The sequence below is a fragment of the Thermothelomyces thermophilus genome, chromosome 4 (genome assembly GCF_000226095.1).
Source record: "Thermothelomyces thermophilus ATCC 42464 chromosome 4, complete sequence".
NCBI lineage: Eukaryota > Fungi > Ascomycota > Sordariomycetes > Sordariales > Chaetomiaceae > Thermothelomyces > Thermothelomyces thermophilus.
The window spans coordinates 2139891-2159347 of NC_016475.1; the positions used below are offsets into that span (position 1 = coordinate 2139891).

A 19457-nucleotide genomic window follows, 5' to 3' on the forward strand; every position below is an offset into this window, starting at 1 on the left:
GCCACGTCACACACACACAGAAGGCAACGGCCACTCCACCCCCGTCCAGGCTCTTACTCGAGCGAGGTGGTCGAGCTGCTGCTGGAGTGGTGGCTAGATCGGCTCCTGTGTCCGTGACTGGAGGAAGAATAGGCGTGGCGGCTACCCTTCCGGGCCCTGCGGCTGGACTCGTCCGCGGGCAGCCCCTGAACGATACCGTTGCGGGCCAGCATGCCGCCGTTGACCGAGAAGTTGCGGCAGACCATAAACGCACGCATGGCCGCGTTCTCCTGCGCCAGGCTGCCGGATTCGTAGGCCAGATCGGTCTGGTACTCGCGCCCGTTGACCAACACTAGGCAGGTGTAGCCATTGCCATCGCGGTAGCATTCGTACCTGGGATCGTGCCACCCACGGCGCCGGCAAAGGCCTGCAAAAAAGCAGCGTGGTTAGCCCCCCCTTGTCTTCATCCTATACCCGTCGTCGGGAGAAGGGTGGGGAAGGGGTTTCGAAAGGAAGGGGAGGTAACGGGATATGGAGAACCGGGTGTGATAAACTTGGAGACGTGAACCGATCTGCATGACAGCCCAATTGCCCAATTCTTGAACGCCTTCAGCCCTACGGGGACGCATTGCACGGACAAGGGCCGATAGCTCGAAAGACGATGAGGCTTAGAGAGAGGTGCGAGTTTCAGGGGTGTGAGGCCAGGAACAGCATCTACAGAGTTGTGTATGTGTGTGTGCGTGTGTGTGTGTTTGGGGAAAAAAGGGGGGGTGGGGGCGGCCAGAGGGAAGGAGGCTGACCACGTGCGGATGCCCTCCTTCTCGGCTACACCCCACCATAACGGGAGTGACGTGTGTGACACGGTGTTGACAGCGCGGTACGGTGGATTAATGAATCGGATTCCTTTTCCATATGCTGATGCATCATATAAAAACTTACTCTCGAGGTACTGCATGTAGAAGCCGCCCATTGTGTCAATCGCTTCTCGGTAACCCAATGTGCGCGCTTCGTGGTCGATATGCCCGGTGATAGAGTGGGCAGGCACGGGGTGACGCGAAAGTTGAAGAATGACAGGGAGGTGGGTGGCACCGTGAGCAGACTGCGGGCCAGGGGTGGCCGAGACTTGGTGTGATGCGCTGCAGTAGAGCCTGACCGAGGAGTGATGTGGCAGGAACACCCAAGGGGGAGGAAGAAAACGCAGGGCAACGTCGGAGCTGGGCGCTTTGTCTCACGAACGGGGGAGGGTGGTGTGAGCTGGGAGACTGAAGATGTTAAAGTTAAGGCTGATATGCTACCTATCCAAGGCGGCGATGCAGGAAGGGACGGAAGCCATGGGTCATCACCGGCGAGAGAAGTGCGCTTTATTGCGCTGAGGCAAGGAGAATGCGGGGCAGGGGATGGAAAAAATGCCCAGATCAGACTGATGCAACAAGGAAATGATGGAGAATTCGAGCGGAAGGAGGGAAGGGGTCGTCAGACGCATGGCCACTGGAAGATGCGGCTCAAAGTGTGACCCATCTTGATGTGCTGGCGTGCGTCGTTGCCAGTTGATACAAGCGCAGAGGCCGGGTCAACTCCACCCTAGTAACATGGGGGTGGTGCACCCACCGATTTAGCAGAGAGAGATCTCTTTTTTTCTTTTGATAAGTCCGGCTAGCCTGGGTTGGGAAGAAAGACGAGGGTTAACCCCCCCCTCCCTTCCATCCTCCACATGCACGCGCATCCCGCATGTTCCTGTCCGAAGTTGGGGCCGGACCGGGTGTTGTTCTGGGATTAGCGGAATGTGAAGCTTCCACATGAAGCGGATGGCAACTGGTCGCTGACACTTGAAGACCGGCGAGCGGTTGGCTGAAAGTAGTCGGACCTCGCCTTGGATGTTGCTGCTGCCGGGTCAGATCTTGGTCGACACCCCACTCACCTAGTGAATGCAGATGAAGGGATGTCCTTGTTTCGTCAGGGTCAGGGCAGAGGGGAGCGAAGATCCTACGTACTACGTATGTACATACATACGTACTGTACGTACATAAGTCGCCCACTGCGTACCGATTATGCGCAGAAAAACTTCAGCAGCGACACAAGGGGAAAATGAGCTGCTGCACGACATTCCTCGGCTATGTTGCGGTGTCACGCACTGCGAGATGTAGCGCCTAGTACAACAATGGTGCCGTCTACATTAATGAAAGTAATGATGTACGAAGTATGTACTTACAAATTCCGTACATGGGTGTGGATATTTGAGCCATGCCTAGCCTCATGTCAAATGGTAAGAATTACTACACCGAACCACACAACAAGGGGCAGCGTGCGGCAGGATGACATCCTCTGCTGCTTGGTAGCTACTGTGTAGTACGAGGATACGAATGGACAGCGTGTGGAGTAGGGTGAAGCAGCTTCGGTAACTCAGGAAAACTAGGGAAAACGGAGGCGACCGGGTGAAATCTGCACAGGGTGCTTGTGTGGGCCATGCAGACGAGGTTCAATTCGCCGACAGCAGTGTTACTATGTATGTATAGTACATGCCCATCACGTCGGCAAAGCAACGTTTGAAAGGACGGCGCCGGGGCCCTGAGAGCGGTTCTGGAAACTTTTTCTTCGCTGACACGCAGCAGGCACTCGCCCGCGGGGTTGGGCGAATCACAGCCCGGCAATTGAGCTTTCTGAGAAGCGGCCGCCTCGGGCTCGGGAGGTCGAGAAGCACTTGTCAAGAAACGCTTGAGACTCGCGAGCCAGGGATTGGTGTAGTGCAATCCCCAGTGTATGTATGTACATATGTCCTCCGGAGACGATCCGCGATCGTGATCGGTCTGGATGGCCAATGCCACTCGGCAACCCCCGCCCTTCCTGTCGAGGGACCAAGCAGCCAGCGGGGTTGGGTCGTGCGCGGGAGAGAATGACTGGCGTGAGGCCATACCACGAAGTCGGTGAAGGGAGATGAGGTGCATGAACAGTGGCTGGGGTCTGGGAACCCTTGCATGTTTTGCCTCTGTCCCTAACGGCGCGGGGCGGGCTGTGAATGGCGGATGCGGCCGCAAGGCGACTAGGCACAGGCCAACCTCGAACGCTCATGCAATGATGAGTTGGCAATGCTGCTTAGATATTAAAAGCAAGACTCCAACTATGGGCCGAGCCGTGAGGAGGAAGAGGGGGAGGGGAGGGGGGCAAAAACATGGCGAATAGACACCGACGGATGGTTGCACCGAAAGCACAATTCTGCGACCAGCGACCTGCGACCCGGCGTCGAGCCCCACGATGCCCTTGCGCCGAAGGGAGAGCGGAGTGATGGGAAGTTTTTGAGCTTCCGAACGGAGCCAATTGCCAAACGCCCGGGCAACGGACGGAATTGCGATGGCGGCACTGCAAAACGATTGATGACTCTGGCCACAGCGCCGGCGGCCCTAAAAAAGTTTCAAGCAATTCGGAGCTCAAAGTGATTTGAGGAAGGCGGGCTGGGACGAGACCCGCCCGATATTGTCTCGGCGTGGGCCAACCCCACCAGAACCACCAGAGCGGAAGGCACAGCAACGAGGGGCATACGCAGTTACGGTGGAAGCTACTCTCCTCCTCGGGCAGGTAGTACCTTACCTACCATAGGTACCCGGAGGTAAAGTACGGGGAGTGCCTCGGTGTAGGGACTTCGATATCGACATAGAAGGTACAACTGGAGGAAAACCATGAGCTCGGAAAACACTGCAGCCTGAAGTCACCAGAACCTGGCCCCAGTGTTCCAACTTGGACCTCCGAGGCCTATTGTTGTCGCCATCGACGTGGGTTTCCTAATCCGGACGCGGAGTGGTTGGAACACGCTGGGCCTATGAGCGTCACTAGTTGTGAGAGACTCTTCTGGAAAGAATCGACGGCCCAATCCCGAGCGTATTTCGGCGTCCAAGCTTCCAAAACAAACGTCGAGCAAAGGCAGAGCATCCAATGGATGGACAGTCAGCTCTATCGTCCGTTGCCAACGGCGAATCAAGGGTCATACCTCGCAGTTGGCAACAGAGAGACGTCGCACGGCGGGCAGAACGGCTTTGACACTACTCATTTTACTCCAGCAAGTGTACTCGAAGTGGATCCTCCGAACTGTACTACCGACAGCGCCTACGTCGATGTGATGCGGTGCGCGGTGTATGCACGTAAGGTATGTATGTAAGTTCAGTTGGGCGAGGGATCGAGGGATGTTCGGCCGGGGAAACCGGCCGGAGGAAGGGCAGAGTAGGAGCAGGGCACGGCAGACGGCATTGCCCGCGCGGGGCGTCGCAACCTCGACTTCGACCCCCTAATTCTGTCGCTATCCTGCTTACCTTGCAACCTCCGCTTCCCCTTTTTAGAACCGCCGTGATCGACAAGGCGTTCAGTTTAATTCACCTCGCTCGCTCACATACATATCCGACCCGGTCCGACTTCCACCTCGAGAAGCTGTGCCGCTCGACACCTCATGCAACAGGTACCTGTTTATGCAACGTTCTGGCACAGATTTGCCATTGCGCAAGATCTCGGGGAGGGCCGCTTGCGCCGTCGACTTCCGGAGACGTGCTGGGACCCCTTCCGTCGAGGCTTGCCTCACCGGCCAGATATTGCAGGACTACAGAAGTGGCCGCGTCCGAAGAACGAAGAGGGGAGGGGGAGAACGGAAACAGCGGGGAAGCCCACCATGTTTTCAAGGCAAACGAAAACAGCGTCGACAGATCGGGCATCTTGAACACCCACCTTCATCTGGTCCTCGTCTCGGAGAGCAGGCAGCCCGGGAAGCCCAAGGGTAAGTGGAGCAGCTCTAAACCCAAGTCGTGTGCGTAAGCCAGGTTGGTATGTACGGAGTACATACATACACAACAATCTATGGATGCACTCTGTAAAGGAGCCCAATGGACAAGAGTTGACTGCCGTGGATGCGTCGCAGCCCAGCGGCCCCAGTTGACGAACCGGATTGGTGCGTCTTAGGGGCATTTCTCTCCTCTTCTGATGATGAGTGGTGATAATGAACCCAGTGTCTCCCCCAGAAGGCCTAGACATTCCACTTTTGCCTGGCTTCTTCGCGATATAGCAGGTAATAGCCGGAACTACATGTATTTGTTCTTCGGAAGCGGCCGCCCGACTGGGCCTCCGTATCTGCGTACCTCAGGTTATATATCAAATCCCACGGGGATGAAAAGGGAAGAAAACAATGGGTAAAATCCAGGAAGAAGGCGCTTGGATGTTCTAGCTCCCGATCCGTGATTCTGATGGCCGACCACGCCTTGGTCATGCCTACCGGCCGCCGAGTCGGCCGCCGCTGCACATGCACCACCTGGTGCTATCCAAGGTAAGCCGGAAAAAAAAAAAGACAGAGCTGATTAGCAGCTGCTCTGCTGTTTCCCCGCAAGACCTTGAAGCGCCGTATGAGCTACGTCGCTGGTGGGTTTCCGCGCATATCATTGTTGACAATAGTGCAAATCATGCAAACGCGCGCGCGCATATACTCACTCACATGTATGTATGTACATGGGAGGGTTTTGGTTCGATGCTCCGCCGTATTCAATCTATGGTTATATCAGCAGCTCCCACTATACAGAGTACTTGAACATGTATGGACAAGGAGCCTGTGCAAGGTTTGCGACGCCCATGTAGAACGGCTCATTTCCCACGTTCTGATCCCCTCTCTGTCTCAGCTTTCGATGGGTTCGATACGTACTGTACGGACCTCTTGGGCCGAACGCCTAACACCCAGTGGCCAGGGCAGCAATGCAGCATATCCCACAGGATCGCTCATTCGTATGGTGGGCAAGTGAGCGTCCACAACTACAGAGACAACCGGCTGACGTTGAATATGGCGAGGTGCATTCTGCTGTCTCAATTGCCAGCCCTCTCACCTTCCCTCCCCAGTGACTCATCCCAAAACAGACGAAGAGGGAAACAGGGGTGGGAGTAGGGGAGACGGCTGACAGGGCAAAACAAGATAGACGGACAAACGACCTTCACCCCCTAATCCGCGTTCCTCACCATGTCAACCCAGCTACTAGACTCACCTGAGCTAGGTCCCACCGTCGGTATTGTCCCTTTAGAAACCCTGCTTCCTATCAAAGTACTCCTTCATTGCCCTTACGCACGGCTGCGGGATGGCGTAGACCGGGTGGATCGGGCGCACGCGATCCTTGCTGTCAAAGACCTGTGGACCGTCGAGGTAGGGCAGGACCGCCCACGCCGCTTCCATCGCCCCCTCTGCTGCTCCTTCCTTTTTGAGCTCGTTGCTGTCGTCGTCACCGTCGTTGTCGTCGTTAAGCTCGTCTAGCTCCCACTGGTGCTGGGCGGAGCTGAGACCCGAGAGGACGTAGCAGGAGTGGTAGGCGTCTGACATCCTGTTTTTGTCTCTCCCCCGCTCAAGAAAGGGGGGGAGGGCAGGTGTGAGTTTGGTCTGTGTCTCTCCTCTCTCCCTCTCTGCATGTGTGTGTGCGTGTGTGTGTGTGTGTGTGTGTGTGTGTGTGTGTGTGTGTGTGTGTGTGTGTGTGTGACATGGCACATGACAGAGCATGCACGGGGATGAAGTGGCGGGTTCTGAGGACGGAGGGAGAGGGGGGAAGAAACAAAATTGGGAGTGGGGAGCGGGCAACCGCGGAAGGGAACAAGTGGCGAGCGGCGACGTGTACAACGACAAAACTTACTTTCCCGGTTTATCGCGCAATCCCCCCCTTTTGGTCTGGTCTTGACAGCAGCAGAGAATGTAGCGGATCAAGCCTTCCCGGTTGAATAAGCTCTCATCTGCCGGCGGCGGCCTATGCCTGTCGGTGATGGTGGTGGTGGTGATTGTGGCGGCCGGGCCGCCTGCGGCCATCGGCCCACTGCTGCTGCTGCTGCTGTTGAGACATGCCTCGACTAGGGGAAAGCACCCGCCGACCCAGTGGCTGTAACAACCGTCGACCAGCTTGTTGGTGCGCCCGGAGAAGCCTCCCTCGGGTGCGTACTGCCGAGCCGACAGCCAGGCTATCAGTCGTGGAACATCTAGGTAGCTATCATCACCCGTCGGCCGTCTCGTCAGCATGTCGTGCTCCCATTTGTGCCAGGCGTGGGTGGGCAGATTAAGGGTGGATGCAGAGCTACCGTCCCATCCGGAAACGCTGCGGAACATACCTAGAAATGCTACGGCCCGGGTGGTCTAGCAGCGCGAGGCAACCGAGCGCGCAGAAGGCGTATGCCCCGTGGGCCTCGGCGTTTGGCTGACCCGATATGCCGCCTTCATATGTTTGGCCTGGATGGGTTTAGCAGGCGGTCCGCGGACCATCGACGACCATTTCATCTCTCCTGCTTACATCTTTGTACGTAATCTGCGACTCCGGTAAACAGATTTACGCTGCTGTCTCCCGTGTATGCAGGGGACTCGGGCGTGAGATCCAGCGGGAGGCGCAGTAGCGTGATGATGACCGCTGCGCAATATGCCCCCCTAATGATTTTTTTTTCCGCGGTTAGCTCGGTGTCTGCCACCATATTATCATCAACGCCTAAGGTTACGGGTCGACATACCTGATGTCCTCCTCGCCGCCGAGACAAACCTGGAATCCGCCATCTGGCTGCTTCAGACTGCAGAGCCACCTCCACATCGCCTTCCGATCGACGACCTCGTATGCTTCCTGGCCTCCGACCAAGGCAAGCGACAGAACGACAGCGTAGGTCGTCGCCAGGTGAGAGAGCTGCCCGCCGCCGCCGCCGAACCCGCCCGAATCATTCTGCATCGAGCGCGCCGTGGCCACGATGGCATCCCTGTAGGACGCGACGTCCTCCCCGAGCATGGTCAGGGCCGACAGGCACCAGTACAGGAACCATGGCCTGCTGGCGTCGGCGGCCACGAAGCGGCCAGGCAACCTTCTCAGACATTGGTGCAGAAACCTGACGTGCCGGTCTCGGTCGAGCCGCGGCACGCCGTGCTCATTGTACTGGAGGTTCTCGTCCTCTCCGCTCAGGAAGGGGAGGCACGCCTCGATGGTCTCGTCCTGGACCGTGGACGTAGCCGTGACCAGCGGGTCCCGGACGGGCGGAAACTGGGTAAAAAGGTCTGGGATCATGATCCCTGCCGCTTTCCTGTCGAACTCAATCTCTTCCTCCTCTCTCTCGCTCTCCGAGCTGCGCAGTGCCGGGGATGGTGATGCTGATGGACGTCGCTGCTGGGCCGCTGCCATCTTTTTCCACGGAAACGCAACGGCTCTTGGACGCATTGAAGGTCTTGCTTTGTTTTCGCGCACGCTGCGATTCACTGGATTCTCCCACGAGGAGGGGCCAGGCCGGAGAACAATAGTTGTGATGACCTCCTTGTTAACATTATTCTGTCATGCCACAAATGGAAATTGGGGACTACGGAATAGCTCACCTGAGATGTGTTTGCAGCATTCCGAGCGTTGTGATTGGGCTCGCCCCAGCTGCTTTTGACGTTGCGGGTTGTGCGCCAAGACCACTGCTGGGGCGGCTGCTAACTAGAAGCGCGGGAAGGCAACCTCCACCTCCCAAAGCGGGCTACCACCTTCTTCCCTCCTCTCATATACGCAGTATGTCTTCATTGGGCGCTTATTTGTTACCTACCTAGTACGGGAAATTAGCAGTTTGATGGTGGACCCCTCGCACACTGCTGACATTACTTTTGCGTTCTTTCTGTTTTCCTTTTCTGTTCTTTTCTCTACTTTCCTTCTGTCCCACGAAGTCCGATAGGATGTTCGCAAGATCAGCATCAGACGAAGCGCCGTTTGGCTGCTCTGATTGACATCCTCCTCGCTTGCCACCTGTCGCCCACCGAGTCCGGACCGGAGCCTTGCAGGAAATAGGATGGCCGGACGGTGTCCCGACCACCGGCCCGGATTTTGAATGTGCTCGTCCGAGTGGACATGCTGACATGTCTCGACGTACTCAATCGACCTTTTCTACCTCCGTTCTCCGTACGGATACCTCGGTACACTGACACTACCGCCACGTCGAGTTTCTGCCGTGCGGCAATCGGTCGACTCACAACCCTGGCACAGGTTTGCCCCTTCTTTAGCTCGTCATAGGTGTATTAACTCATCCGAGTTGGATGTGAATATATGTATGTAGGGATTACACTACATACACCAGTACCGAGTAAGTGTCCTCGCTTACACTAACAGTAGTGTAAGAGCGCTGAAGAGGCCCCAGCGTGTTTGATGTTGCCGGCAGATCAAACAGATCACCGAAATGGGTGGTCCCGGTTATCCGCCCCGAGCGGCTAACCTGCGGGGCCTGAGACACGGCATTGCACTATTCGGAGATCGACGCCCAATTTAGGGTAGAGAGTCCATCAACTTCCGCAAAACGCAATGCACTAACAACAAGAGAACGGCGAGGCGTGACGGGATGTCATGATGGCATTTGACCTCTCACGTCATGTTCACCTGACAAGCCGGCAATGCCGTTTCCAGGCTGGGTTGCGGAGTCGTGTCTTTTTGGCATTCAACAACGACCGGGGCCTCTTTTCACTAGGCTTGAGTTATGTATGTACTATACATGCCATACATCCCTAGCACAATTTGGTAGTGGATGACGGACGTATGGACCTACACTTCCTAGTGTACGTGCGCGTAACTACGCAGCACGGATCCGTACACAGACTTGCGTACTTTGACCCAACCCGATTCACCAGTCGTGTTGGAGGCTCTCCAGAGCGTCTCTCGGCACATGCCGGGATATCTTTCGGGAAGTTCCCCGGCAGTCGCAAACTACACACGCTGCGAGGCGCAGGGCACACACCCCCGACAAGGGGTTTTGAGCATGCGGCTCATGCCCCTGGAGAACTATCTCAGGAGTGCATACTTATCCAGTCCACGCACATATCTGGCCAATCCAGATCAGGAACGACTCGCCATCCAAACTGGTCTGAGTACGGATACCACGCAGTACAACACATACACTACTGAACACTATCGTTGTTAATGTGTGTACTGCTTTGAGCGGCAAGTGTTGTCGCGCGGCAGGGGGGCCGACATCTTCCTTGAACGAAGTCGTATCTTGTTGTCTACTTCTAACTGTCTGAACGAACGGAACTGCTCCCACGGCTTGTGGTCGAGCGGAGTCTCTTCTCTCGTTGGTCTCCTCGGACCAGATCCGACCCATTGGCTCCCATGGCCTCGTGCGTACGGAATACGGAACACATAGGAGGATTATGAGAAACCAGCAGACAGTGCTGGCCACGTTGCCAGATGTGAACATGATGGTGGCGCTAACTGGTGGAGCCCCGCTTGTGCCCGTTGATCGAGACTCTAGCGCAAGGAGGGGAGCCTGGCGATTGTAATCCGTATGTCTGGATGCGGATAACGCTACACTAGTGTACGGATTACACTAGTCTTAACTGAAACTACGGCCTTGGGTGGGATCGTCGGGAGGCTTGGCTGGTCAACCCCAGGGGCAGACTGGGTTTGTTTCCGTTGAAAGACAGAGAAGTGGAAGGCTCTCGCTCGATCCGGGCTCGGGCGTTGATGGCTTTGGTTTAAGCCAGAACCAATTGGCCATCCCACGTGCTAATCATGTATATACAGGTACGAAAGGCGTATGAGTTGCCCAAAGTTCGAGCTCTTCGGAACCTCGAGCGGGACCGGCTGTTCCCGAACTCTTGAGCTCTCGAGCTTCTCACAACTTGCAAGGGTTCCTGAGCAGCTGGCAGGGTCCTCCCACCTCCGGCGGGATCTGATAGCCGGCGCACAGTAAGAAAGGGCGACCTGGCACGCACTAAATACTTTCAAGTACAGGACCGTACTCCACAGAGTGCTCACCAAACCGAGTGAATGGACGAGGGCGACGAGACAGGTAGTATACGGAGGAGTGAATAGAGAGAATGAGCACTTATTTTGATGCTGCTCCGTCCTTGGTGTAGTTAGTGCACTTGCCGTATTGAAATCGGTGTTTTCGTGATACTCTCCTTGCCGAACCAACCAATCAGAGGGGGCCCTCAATGCCAAGTAGAAACAATAACTCGAGTTCATTGCATCCTCTTGACGGGCAGGTGCCTTAATTGAACAGAAGTTCTGCACGTACTCCGTATGTACATACGTTGGCTCTCAACGTACACTTTCAAGACCGTCCGGATACGGTTTGCACCAGTGTAATCCGTAGGCACTGCCGATTGAAGGCCAAGCAGAGCGGACGCTTGCATGACCGGAATGGCCGTCGGCAACTGAATCGACCGAACAGATAAGTCGGAACGAAGTAGGCAGGACGCCATGCCCACGGCCCCCGAGATGTTGCATCTCGCCAGGTGCAGGCACAGTGCTCTGGGGTTGGAATGAACTGTACTGTACGGATGGATGGATGACGGAATTCTCTGCGTTGTTGGCGTTGTGTTGGGACCAACGGCGAACCCGCCTCGGGCCGTGCTGTCCAGCCAGATCACGCACCAAGTCGAGAGAAAGCAGGTGTTCCAGTGCCAGGGTCTGGTGGGCGACAGTCTAGGTACCCCACCTCAACCACCACTGCAGCAGAATCCAGATTCGACGATCCAAGGCTCTAGGAAATGCAAGACTCGCCCCAGGGTTCTTGATTGAGCAACAGTGGCCGTCCCAACCGCCCCGTTTCCTTGGCGTTTTCCTCGGAAGCACGCCCGAACAAGTACACGTCGTCATGAGGTTCTCGCGGGAGAGTTCTGGGGCCGACGAACTGCCTGGAAGAACCAGTTTGAGCCAGAAACGTCAACGGTATCGTTCGACGAAAGCACGTTGGCAGGCTTGTTTTCTGCATCTGAATTCTCTGGGCATCCAGGTCCCAAGGCTGCTTGGCCGAGTGTACCACGTACCTTTGTTACTTGAAATGTAATCCGTACGGAATATTGTAACCCGTGCACCCGACGCATGGGAAATGTGGAGGTAGGCCCTGTAACTACTACTAGTGTAGTGTACCGATAGTTATCGCTTTCAGGCTTGGAGTTCGAAGGCTGGTGTTGAGCTGGCGGGGCTGGGAAAGGTGCAGGTGAACCACTGGGAGAAAGGCAGGTCTCGGTACAGTGCGGCGCGGCGGAACCAGGACGATCCCGCGCTGCAAAGTTCGACCACTCATGGGCAACCTGGTAGCCGGTGATTGGACGATCGCGCTCTGCATCCACCCACGACAAGGGTGGTCTGGTACCAGCAGGGTCCAATCAGCAAAACCCCCGAGACCGGGATTCTCGATGCACTCTCACCGCCTCTTTCAACTGGCAGGAGCGAGTTGCGCGAGAGGGAACGGTAGCCGGGGCGGGGAAACTGGACAGCGCGGCGCTCCAGCGATCTTCCGCTCTCTTTCGCCCTCGCCCAAACCCCCGAAAGGGTTTCTCTGGCACGATTTCCCCAGACTGTCACGCCGCCTCCTTTCCCTTTCCAACGAGCAACGCAGACGAAGGCGCCAGGACCCCGTCCGAGGCGGAGTCGACTTTCTCCTTTTGTGTCCGCGACGCAACGCTGGGAAAACAGACCCAGCAAGGACAAAACCCTTCCTGACCGACTCGACGCCGACAAGAAAGAGCGGTGTCCATTTCCCCCTTCGACACCCCTCGTCCTCCAAGCCCGGCGCGACAATACTTCCGAATCCTGCCCTCCGGCCCCCTTTTGACCGACTATTCGTATCTGGATTTCCCTTCCTGGTTTCGGCCAACATGTCCTACGACTTCAACGCCACTGGGGGGGAAGCCGCACTGTTGGAACAGCTTGTGTTTGACCACCGCGAAAGATACTCGTATCCTGCTGTCTCCTCGGCTGCCCCTTCTCAGGATCTCGTCTCGACCGCGCTCGCCACCACCACCACCATGTCTCATCCGAACCGCCAGAGCTTGAGCCCGGTGACGAGCTGGCTGCCCCTCGACCCGGCCAGCACCATGAGCGCGCCCATGTCCATGCACTCGCCCAACTCGGCCAGCGGGGTGCCTTCATCCCCCGACGACCAGAGCGCCGGTTCGCCGGGGCATCAGAGCAGCACCATGTCGAGCCCTCTTCAACAGTCGTCTCCGTATCAGACGGCCGCTCATTCCCAACCGGCAGGGCTGGTCCCGGACTGGTCTCTTCCACTGCAGGCCCAGCAGCAACCGGCTGCCGATCTCTCGCAGTTCATCCAGGATTCGGCTCTCATGAGCTTCAACCCGTACACGTCCAATTTCCAGCCCGCTCCCGTGGAGTATCTCCCGGCAACCACTCAGGCCACGCTCGACGCTGGGCTCCAGCTAGAGTCGGCATTTCCCACCATGTCACCAATGGATCCGACCTCGCGAGTGATGCAGTGGGGGGGTGCAAACTGGCAGGATTTTGATCAGTCGCTCAACTTCCAGACCGATAGTCTCCCGCGCGTAAGGAGCATCGGGAGCCATTCCCCGACTGGCACCTTTCTCGAGGTTTTGTCGCTGGGCTCAAGCAGCGACAATGGCTGGACGTCGGTGGACATGTATCCTAGCTGCGACACCTTCACGCACTCGCAGACGCAGCATACCCAGAACCAGGCGATCTTCAACCCGAGCCAGACCCTGCACCTGAGGACGAATTCGGACTCGTCTGACGCAAACTCGCTCGAGTTCGGCAGCTACGAGGAGATCACTTTTCCCTACTCCCCGTTCTCGCCATGCTCTGACGGCTTCGTGGACACGGCTAACAACCACCGCAACTGCATGCCGGGGGAGCATCACCACCACGCGTCGACGTCTCCGGAACTCATCAGCCCCACTGCCGCCGTCGCACCGTTGCCAATCAATAACAAGGCCATCTCGGCTTCCAGGCCCGTGGTCGGCAGCGGCTCCAGCGGCTCTGGTTGTACTTCTCCTCCGGCAAGGCGGAACTCTGGGACGAGGAAGAGCCCCATTGCCAAGGCCACAAAACCCGTTATTCGGAGGACGTCGACAGGGAAGAAGGATGGCACTGGCGAGAAGAAGGTGGGCAGGAGACGAGGGCCCCTGCTGCCGGAGCAGCGCAAGCAGGCCAGCGAGATCCGGAAGCTCAGGGCTTGTCTCCGCTGCAAGTTCCTCAAGAAGACGTGCGACAAGGGCGAGCCTTGTGCTGGCTGCCAGCCTTCTCACGCTCGTCTGTGGCAAGTCCCTTGCACGCGGATAGACATCAAGGACATTGGATACTTTATGAAGGACTGGAAGGCCGACTATGAACGGCATCTCGGCCGCGGCATGTCCGTTTTCAATGTGAAGGGCTTTGCGCAGAAGGAGACGCTCATGTGGATCACGCATGGCTACGGCTTCTGCCTCCCCGTCATGGTCCGCGAGGTCTACGTGGCGGATGAGAGCTGCTTCCAGCTGGATTGGGTCGAGTCGTCCCTGCAAGATCAAGACCCCATCGATTTCGAGATTCGCACGGAGCGTCTAGATGTCGGCCAGGATGGCATCTCCATGGAAGCTTTGAACGAGTATATCGACAAGCACGTCGACGAGGGCTTTGAGCAGTTCATCGACGACCACTTCGAGGGTACTCCTTTCATTACCGAGATCTTCAAGACGGCGTACCGGTTCTACACCAAGGAGAGGCTACCCGTCATCCGCAAGGCCCTCAAGCTCGTCGTGGCCTACAATCTCACCCTCCACATTACCATGGTTGAGCAGCCGCCAACGGAAGAGCCGATGGAAGGCCAGATCGACGACGAGGACTCCAAGTACTACGGCAAGGTGGTCGCCCCCGTCATGATCAACTTCCAGATCAAGTGCGCCATGGCCGACATGTGGCGTGAGCTACAGAAGGATATCCTAGAGGAGCTGTCGGCTCTCTACTCGAGCGTCTACAGCGGTGAGCGTTTGAAGAACTGGCCAACTATCTTCATGCTCGCCTCCATTCTGCTCGCCGTCTGGGAGGAGATTCAGTTCGACTGCCACTACCGCGTCCCCGACCCGGTCGCCGTCGAAAAGTTCTGCAACGACATGGAGACCGTGCCCGTTGGTGTCATTGTCGGCCTCTTCCACGCCATCTCCCAGAAGCTGCCCGCGTTCACCGAATGGGACACTCGGAGACACGGCCAACTGCTCAACAACAACCCTGCGGTCTGCGAAGCCATGACCGAAGTGCGGCAACACGTCCTCAAGCATGGTGAGTGTCAAATGGCGTCTTTAGCTTGTGAAGCGAGTGCTGACCCGCCTGATGCAGAGGCATACCTGAGGACGCGTTCCGAAACCAAGTTTGACCGCTACGACTTCGACTCATTATCAAACAAGCTCCTTTCGAAGCTGGTCATCAGGTCCAACTAGAATTTGTCACGACATGGGCGATCCGTATTGACGCGGCCGTTGTCGTCAAGGAGCATCAGCCTTTCGTCTCGGCCGGCGAGGGCTATAATCTCTCTTCTATTTCCTTCCCATATGTCTTTGCTCGATCTTGAACACTGCTGTTGAGCGATGGCGTTTTCTTTTTTTTTAGTCGTCTTGCTGTTTCTGATTTTCTCCCAGTTTCTGTTTTACTTGTTTCACTTGACGACACTCTCGCTATCATTGTTTTTTTTTGCTTCTCTACTCTCACTCTGGGCTGGTTCACCCACACGACGGGACCCACGCTGCCACGACGATGACTAACGTCCATCATGACGAGAAGGCATTGAGTTACGACTAAAAAGCACACTAAGATATTTTTTTCTCCTCGTTTGATGAACCACTAGAACACACGCGCACCCACGCGCATACACCTCCATTACACATTCACGAAAACAGTCATGCCAGGAGGCGCCAAGGATCTGGAATGCCATCATCCACAGTGGCGATGCATTGGGCTTTTGGAGATACGGATTGGAAAGGGGCTTGTTTGTAAGGAGAAATGGGTTTAAGGAATAGGATTGCTCTTTGGAAAGGCCTTTGTTCAGCTCGCGACTCCACGTTACGCTGCACAACGTGGTTTACGAAGACAAGAAACGCCCAGAGCATATAGAAAAGAAGTATTGTTATTGTTTGCATGTTCGCCTTTATCCCTCCGTTGACTTGATCATTTTGTGTTTTCTCTTGGGAAAGGACGTTGCGACAAGAGAAGGACCGTTCGAAAAAGCTGGAGGGGGGCGTGACATCCATACTCGAGTTGATCTTACAACGACCACAGAATTACGGATTACAGAAACGACTTACAACCACCAGAAGATGAGGCTGGGATCCAGTGTGCAAGTACGATCTGCCTTTATTTTTTCGTCTTCTTTCCCGCTATCATCACTTGACGAGCGAGGGAATTTATCACCGTGCCCGGGACCTTCGCTATTCCCGCACTGCGGGAAGCGGTTGAGTAAGTAGCGCATTCCCGAGCAAAGCCCGATCACGTCATGCGTCATGGAATGATGGTTGTGCTCTGTACGACATGCTGCCTTTCTCAGTCTGCACCACTCGAAGCAATTAGACAGGCGATTATTAATCCGCATATTGGGGAGGTTGAATATTTTGTGGTTGATGCCATCAGGGTATCAATGGAGGACGAATTGGTATTGAAGTACCGCTCAGAGATTGGTAGGAAATTTCGAGGCAAAAAGGCAATTACAGCAAATAGTTAGTGTACACCGAATACAACACCGTTCCCAAGTCTTTATTCTTTTTTTCCCTCGCGGTCCAGGCCGCATTAACGTCTCGTTGAACACCTAGCTCCGCTAGTAAATTTAGCTGCGAAAATAGTGTGGAGTATATCCGTCCTCCCTTATGTAAACCGTATGAATCCTGCACACGTAGGTTTGATACACAGTCACTCCTGATTCGCGTTTCGGTCATTAATACCCTTGAGGGGCTGATAGACAGGGGTGCACGAACGCTGCATTTGGAGCAGCCTTGGCGGATAGGCTTGATGACGTCGTTTGCTGAACCGAGAACTTCCGTACACTAGTCCTGCTTTGGTTCCTCGATTCCCATAATTAGCGCCAACTTGCGGTGCAAAATAGAATCTATTGCACTACACTGAGGCATGCGCAGAGGATGACGTACTCATATTTGCAGCATCGAGCTATTTACTACAGTTCACATAGTGAAGTGTCATCCTTCCTGTCGTTTGGTCTTGTCTCCAGCGTTCGGTTGGGGGAACTGGAACGAGACGGCACTGTGGAGAATCTGTGGGAACAACTCCGCGATGAGCAGAGCATTTTAAAGGAACGCCGCACTCACAAACACCAACACTTTAGTGTCTAGTCTACAGAGGCGTCCCTCCCCGTCTTGGATGCGTGATTCCATTACCGTAGATAGTACCGCAAATGCACGGGGGTGTAGTGTATGAACCACGCTGGGTTCCTGACCTGACCCGGCAACCCAATGGAGCAGACTCAGGGCCCGCTGGCCCCGGTGGCGTATCAGGTGACTGTTGGGGGAGCTAACCTTGGCAAACAACCGAGCTCAGCGTTAATGCATTTCAAGAAGTCGGTTTGATTGATCATCCGCGAGGACCGATTATCGTACGGCATCGAAAATCGTCTCGCCGGAGCGCACGGATTATTTGAAGAGGCTGGCTTGTTGATTGCAATTGTCGGCTGCCGGCCACGTCACCGGCCTTGCAGGGCTTATCAGTAAATGCGGGGGCGGAGCAGAGGCGGTTCTTGTCAAGGGTAGGAGGGGTCCGGCAAAGCCCGAGACGGTGGCTGTTCGGAAACCCAAGAATGGACCCTGACAGAACAATTTTCGGATTGGGTTCGTTGCAAGGATCGAACACTACATCTTCCGAGAGAGTTTGGAGGTTGTAAGAACCCTTCGCTACCGGGAGAACAAATCACCTTGTTGAATCAGCTCTGTCACTGCTAGTGGCGAGATGGCCTAAGCAGCGAGACTGTTCCCCCTGCCCCGCTGTGGATCCGCATGACTGGTCCATTCTGGTCACTTCGCTCCACTTCTCTGCTTTTGCATTGACCGCTCAGCGGCTGTTGCGCCTTCCTGACGCATTCATAGCCCCACTCCTGGGCGGCAGCCTGGCGCTTCCACCATGCTTGCCCAACACGTATATAACCTTCTCGGCCTACCCTCTACCACGGAGCCACTTTCTCTTCTCCAACATCCTCCACACAACACCCTTCTCCTTCGCCATCAAAGAGGCATCTATCGGAAAATCCAACATCGCCAGACTCACCGAAACTTCATACACTCATAACAACTGCAACCATGCAGATCTTCGTCAAGACTTGTATGTAGTACCAGAGTCGGCCATCGCCGTTCGTTCGTTTCCTCTAGAATGACTCGATACTAACTTTGTGCTCTAGTGACTGGCAAGACCATTACCCTTGAGGTGGAGTCTGCGGATTCGATCGAGACCGTCAAGAACAAGATCCAGGATAAGGAGGGCATCCCCCCCGACCAGCAGCGCCTGATTTTCGCGGGCAAGCAGCTTGAGGATGGCCGCACCCTTTCGGATTACAACATCCAGAAGGAGTCCACTCTCCACCTTGTCCTCCGCCTCCGTGGCGGTATGCAAATTTTCGTCAAGACCCTGACCGGCAAGACTATCACCCTCGAGGTGGAGTCAGCGGACACGATCGAGACCGTCAAGAACAAAATTCAGGACAAGGAGGGCATCCCTCCCGACCAGCAGCGCCTGATTTTTGCGGGCAAGCAGCTTGAGGATGGCCGTACCCTTTCGGATTACAACATCCAGAAGGAATCTACTCTTCACCTCGTCCTCCGTCTCCGTGGCGGTATGCAGATTTTCGTCAAGACCCTTACGGGGAAGACGATTACTCTGGAGGTTGAGTCAGCGGACACGATCGAGACCGTGAAGAACAAGATTCAGGACAAGGAGGGCATCCCGCCTGACCAACAACGCCTCATCTTTGCTGGCAAGCAGTTGGAAGATGGCAGGACGCTGTCTGACTACAACATTCAGAAGGAGTCCACTCTCCACCTTGTCCTCCGTCTGCGTGGCGGTATGCAGATCTTTGTGAAGACACTTACGGGGAAGACGATAACTCTGGAGGTCGAGTCTGCGGATACGATCGAAACCGTGAAGAACAAGATTCAGGACAAGGAGGGCATCCCGCCTGACCAGCAACGTCTCATCTTTGCTGGCAAGCAGTTGGAAGATGGCAGGACGCTGTCCGACTACAATATCCAGAAGGAAAGCACCCTCCACTTGGTGCTGCGTCTGCGCGGTGGTCAGTAAAGTGTCTGCATCGGACGGGAATGGGCCTGGGAGCGTTTTAGCGGGTTTGGGACGGCCAACCATTGGCTGCCGCTGGAAATTTGGGGTTTACCATTAATGACACGGTAACATGGAGATACCACGGATGAATAGACTCGTTTGGAGTCCCCCGATTATTGTTCGTTTGATGCTGCGTAATCGTGGTGCGATGACATTTGATGCCTATGGGATGGCGGGGGTCTCCCCCGCTTTCGGAAGTTGCATGTGAAAAACAGTTCCTGCTCCGTCCTAGCCTTGGCAATGCAAACTTGGATGTTCCGGCTTCGTAACCGCCTTTCACATCCTTCCTCCGACAATGCAGGTTGTTGCCGACAAGCCAGCACGTCAATGATCCTCATGATGCAGCTTGCTGCAAGAGAGCGCAAGCTTCGAGAAGCAGAGCATTCATTACCTCCCGTGCCTCCGTGAACACGTCTCGTCTCGTCGGTCAAAGTTTTG

The 19457-nt window shown here is 55.7% G+C and overlaps 4 protein-coding genes across 4 annotated transcripts; 2 read left to right on the forward strand and 2 right to left on the reverse strand.

Annotated features, from left to right (window-relative positions):
* Nucleotides 1-53: 53 nt before the first annotated feature.
* MYCTH_2063165 (uncharacterized protein) lies at nt 54-949 on the reverse strand (the record flags this gene model as incomplete). Its single annotated transcript, XM_003664082.1, has 2 exons — nt 54-406; nt 919-949. 2 exons carry the CDS (start codon nt 947-949, stop codon nt 54-56), a joined length of 384 nt encoding a protein of 127 aa, XP_003664130.1.
* Nucleotides 950-5945: 4996 nt separating this feature from the next.
* MYCTH_2306596 (uncharacterized protein) lies at nt 5946-8393 on the reverse strand. The gene is made up of 5 exons (XM_003664083.1): nt 7468-8393; nt 7257-7387; nt 7078-7195; nt 6612-6956; nt 5946-6308 (listed from the first exon to the last, which is right to left on the reverse strand). Exons 1-5 carry the CDS (start codon nt 8118-8120, stop codon nt 6011-6013), a joined length of 1545 nt encoding a protein of 514 aa, XP_003664131.1. The 5' UTR covers nt 8121-8393; the 3' UTR covers nt 5946-6010.
* Nucleotides 8394-12133: 3740 nt separating this feature from the next.
* MYCTH_2306599 (uncharacterized protein) lies at nt 12134-15361 on the forward strand. The gene is made up of 2 exons (XM_003664084.1): nt 12134-14975; nt 15033-15361. Exons 1-2 carry the CDS (start codon nt 12563-12565, stop codon nt 15131-15133), a joined length of 2514 nt encoding a protein of 837 aa, XP_003664132.1. The 5' UTR covers nt 12134-12562; the 3' UTR covers nt 15134-15361.
* A 2523-nt stretch (nt 15362-17884) lies between these two features.
* Nucleotides 17885-19408, forward strand: MYCTH_2315548 (uncharacterized protein). Its single transcript, XM_003664085.1, has 2 exons — nt 17885-18008; nt 18085-19408. Exons 1-2 carry the CDS (start codon nt 17987-17989, stop codon nt 18978-18980), a joined length of 918 nt encoding a protein of 305 aa, XP_003664133.1. The 5' UTR covers nt 17885-17986; the 3' UTR covers nt 18981-19408.
* Nucleotides 19409-19457: the final 49 nt, after the last annotated feature.

Excerpts from the sequence above, each read along its gene's own strand:
- MYCTH_2306596 (XM_003664083.1), bottom strand. The coding sequence starts at position 8,120 with ATGGCAGCGGCCCAGCAGCGACGTCCATCAGCATCACCATCCCCGGCA. Across the intron at positions 7,196-7,256 it reads CGCAGATTACGTACAAAGAT|GCCAAACATATGAAGGCGGC; the intron begins GTAAGCAGGAGA and ends AAACCCATCCAG. Across the intron at positions 6,957-7,077 it reads CCGGGCCGTAGCATTTCTAG|CTACCTAGATGTTCCACGAC; the intron begins GTATGTTCCGCA and ends GGGTGATGATAG.
- MYCTH_2306599 (XM_003664084.1), top strand. The coding sequence starts at position 12,563 with ATGTCCTACGACTTCAACGCCACTGGGGGGGAAGCCGCACTGTTGGAA. Across the intron at positions 14,976-15,032 it reads GCAACACGTCCTCAAGCATG|AGGCATACCTGAGGACGCGT; the intron begins GTGAGTGTCAAA and ends CGCCTGATGCAG.
- MYCTH_2315548 (XM_003664085.1), top strand. The coding sequence starts at position 17,987 with ATGCAGATCTTCGTCAAGACTT. Across the intron at positions 18,009-18,084 it reads GCAGATCTTCGTCAAGACTT|TGACTGGCAAGACCATTACC; the intron begins GTATGTAGTACC and ends TTTGTGCTCTAG.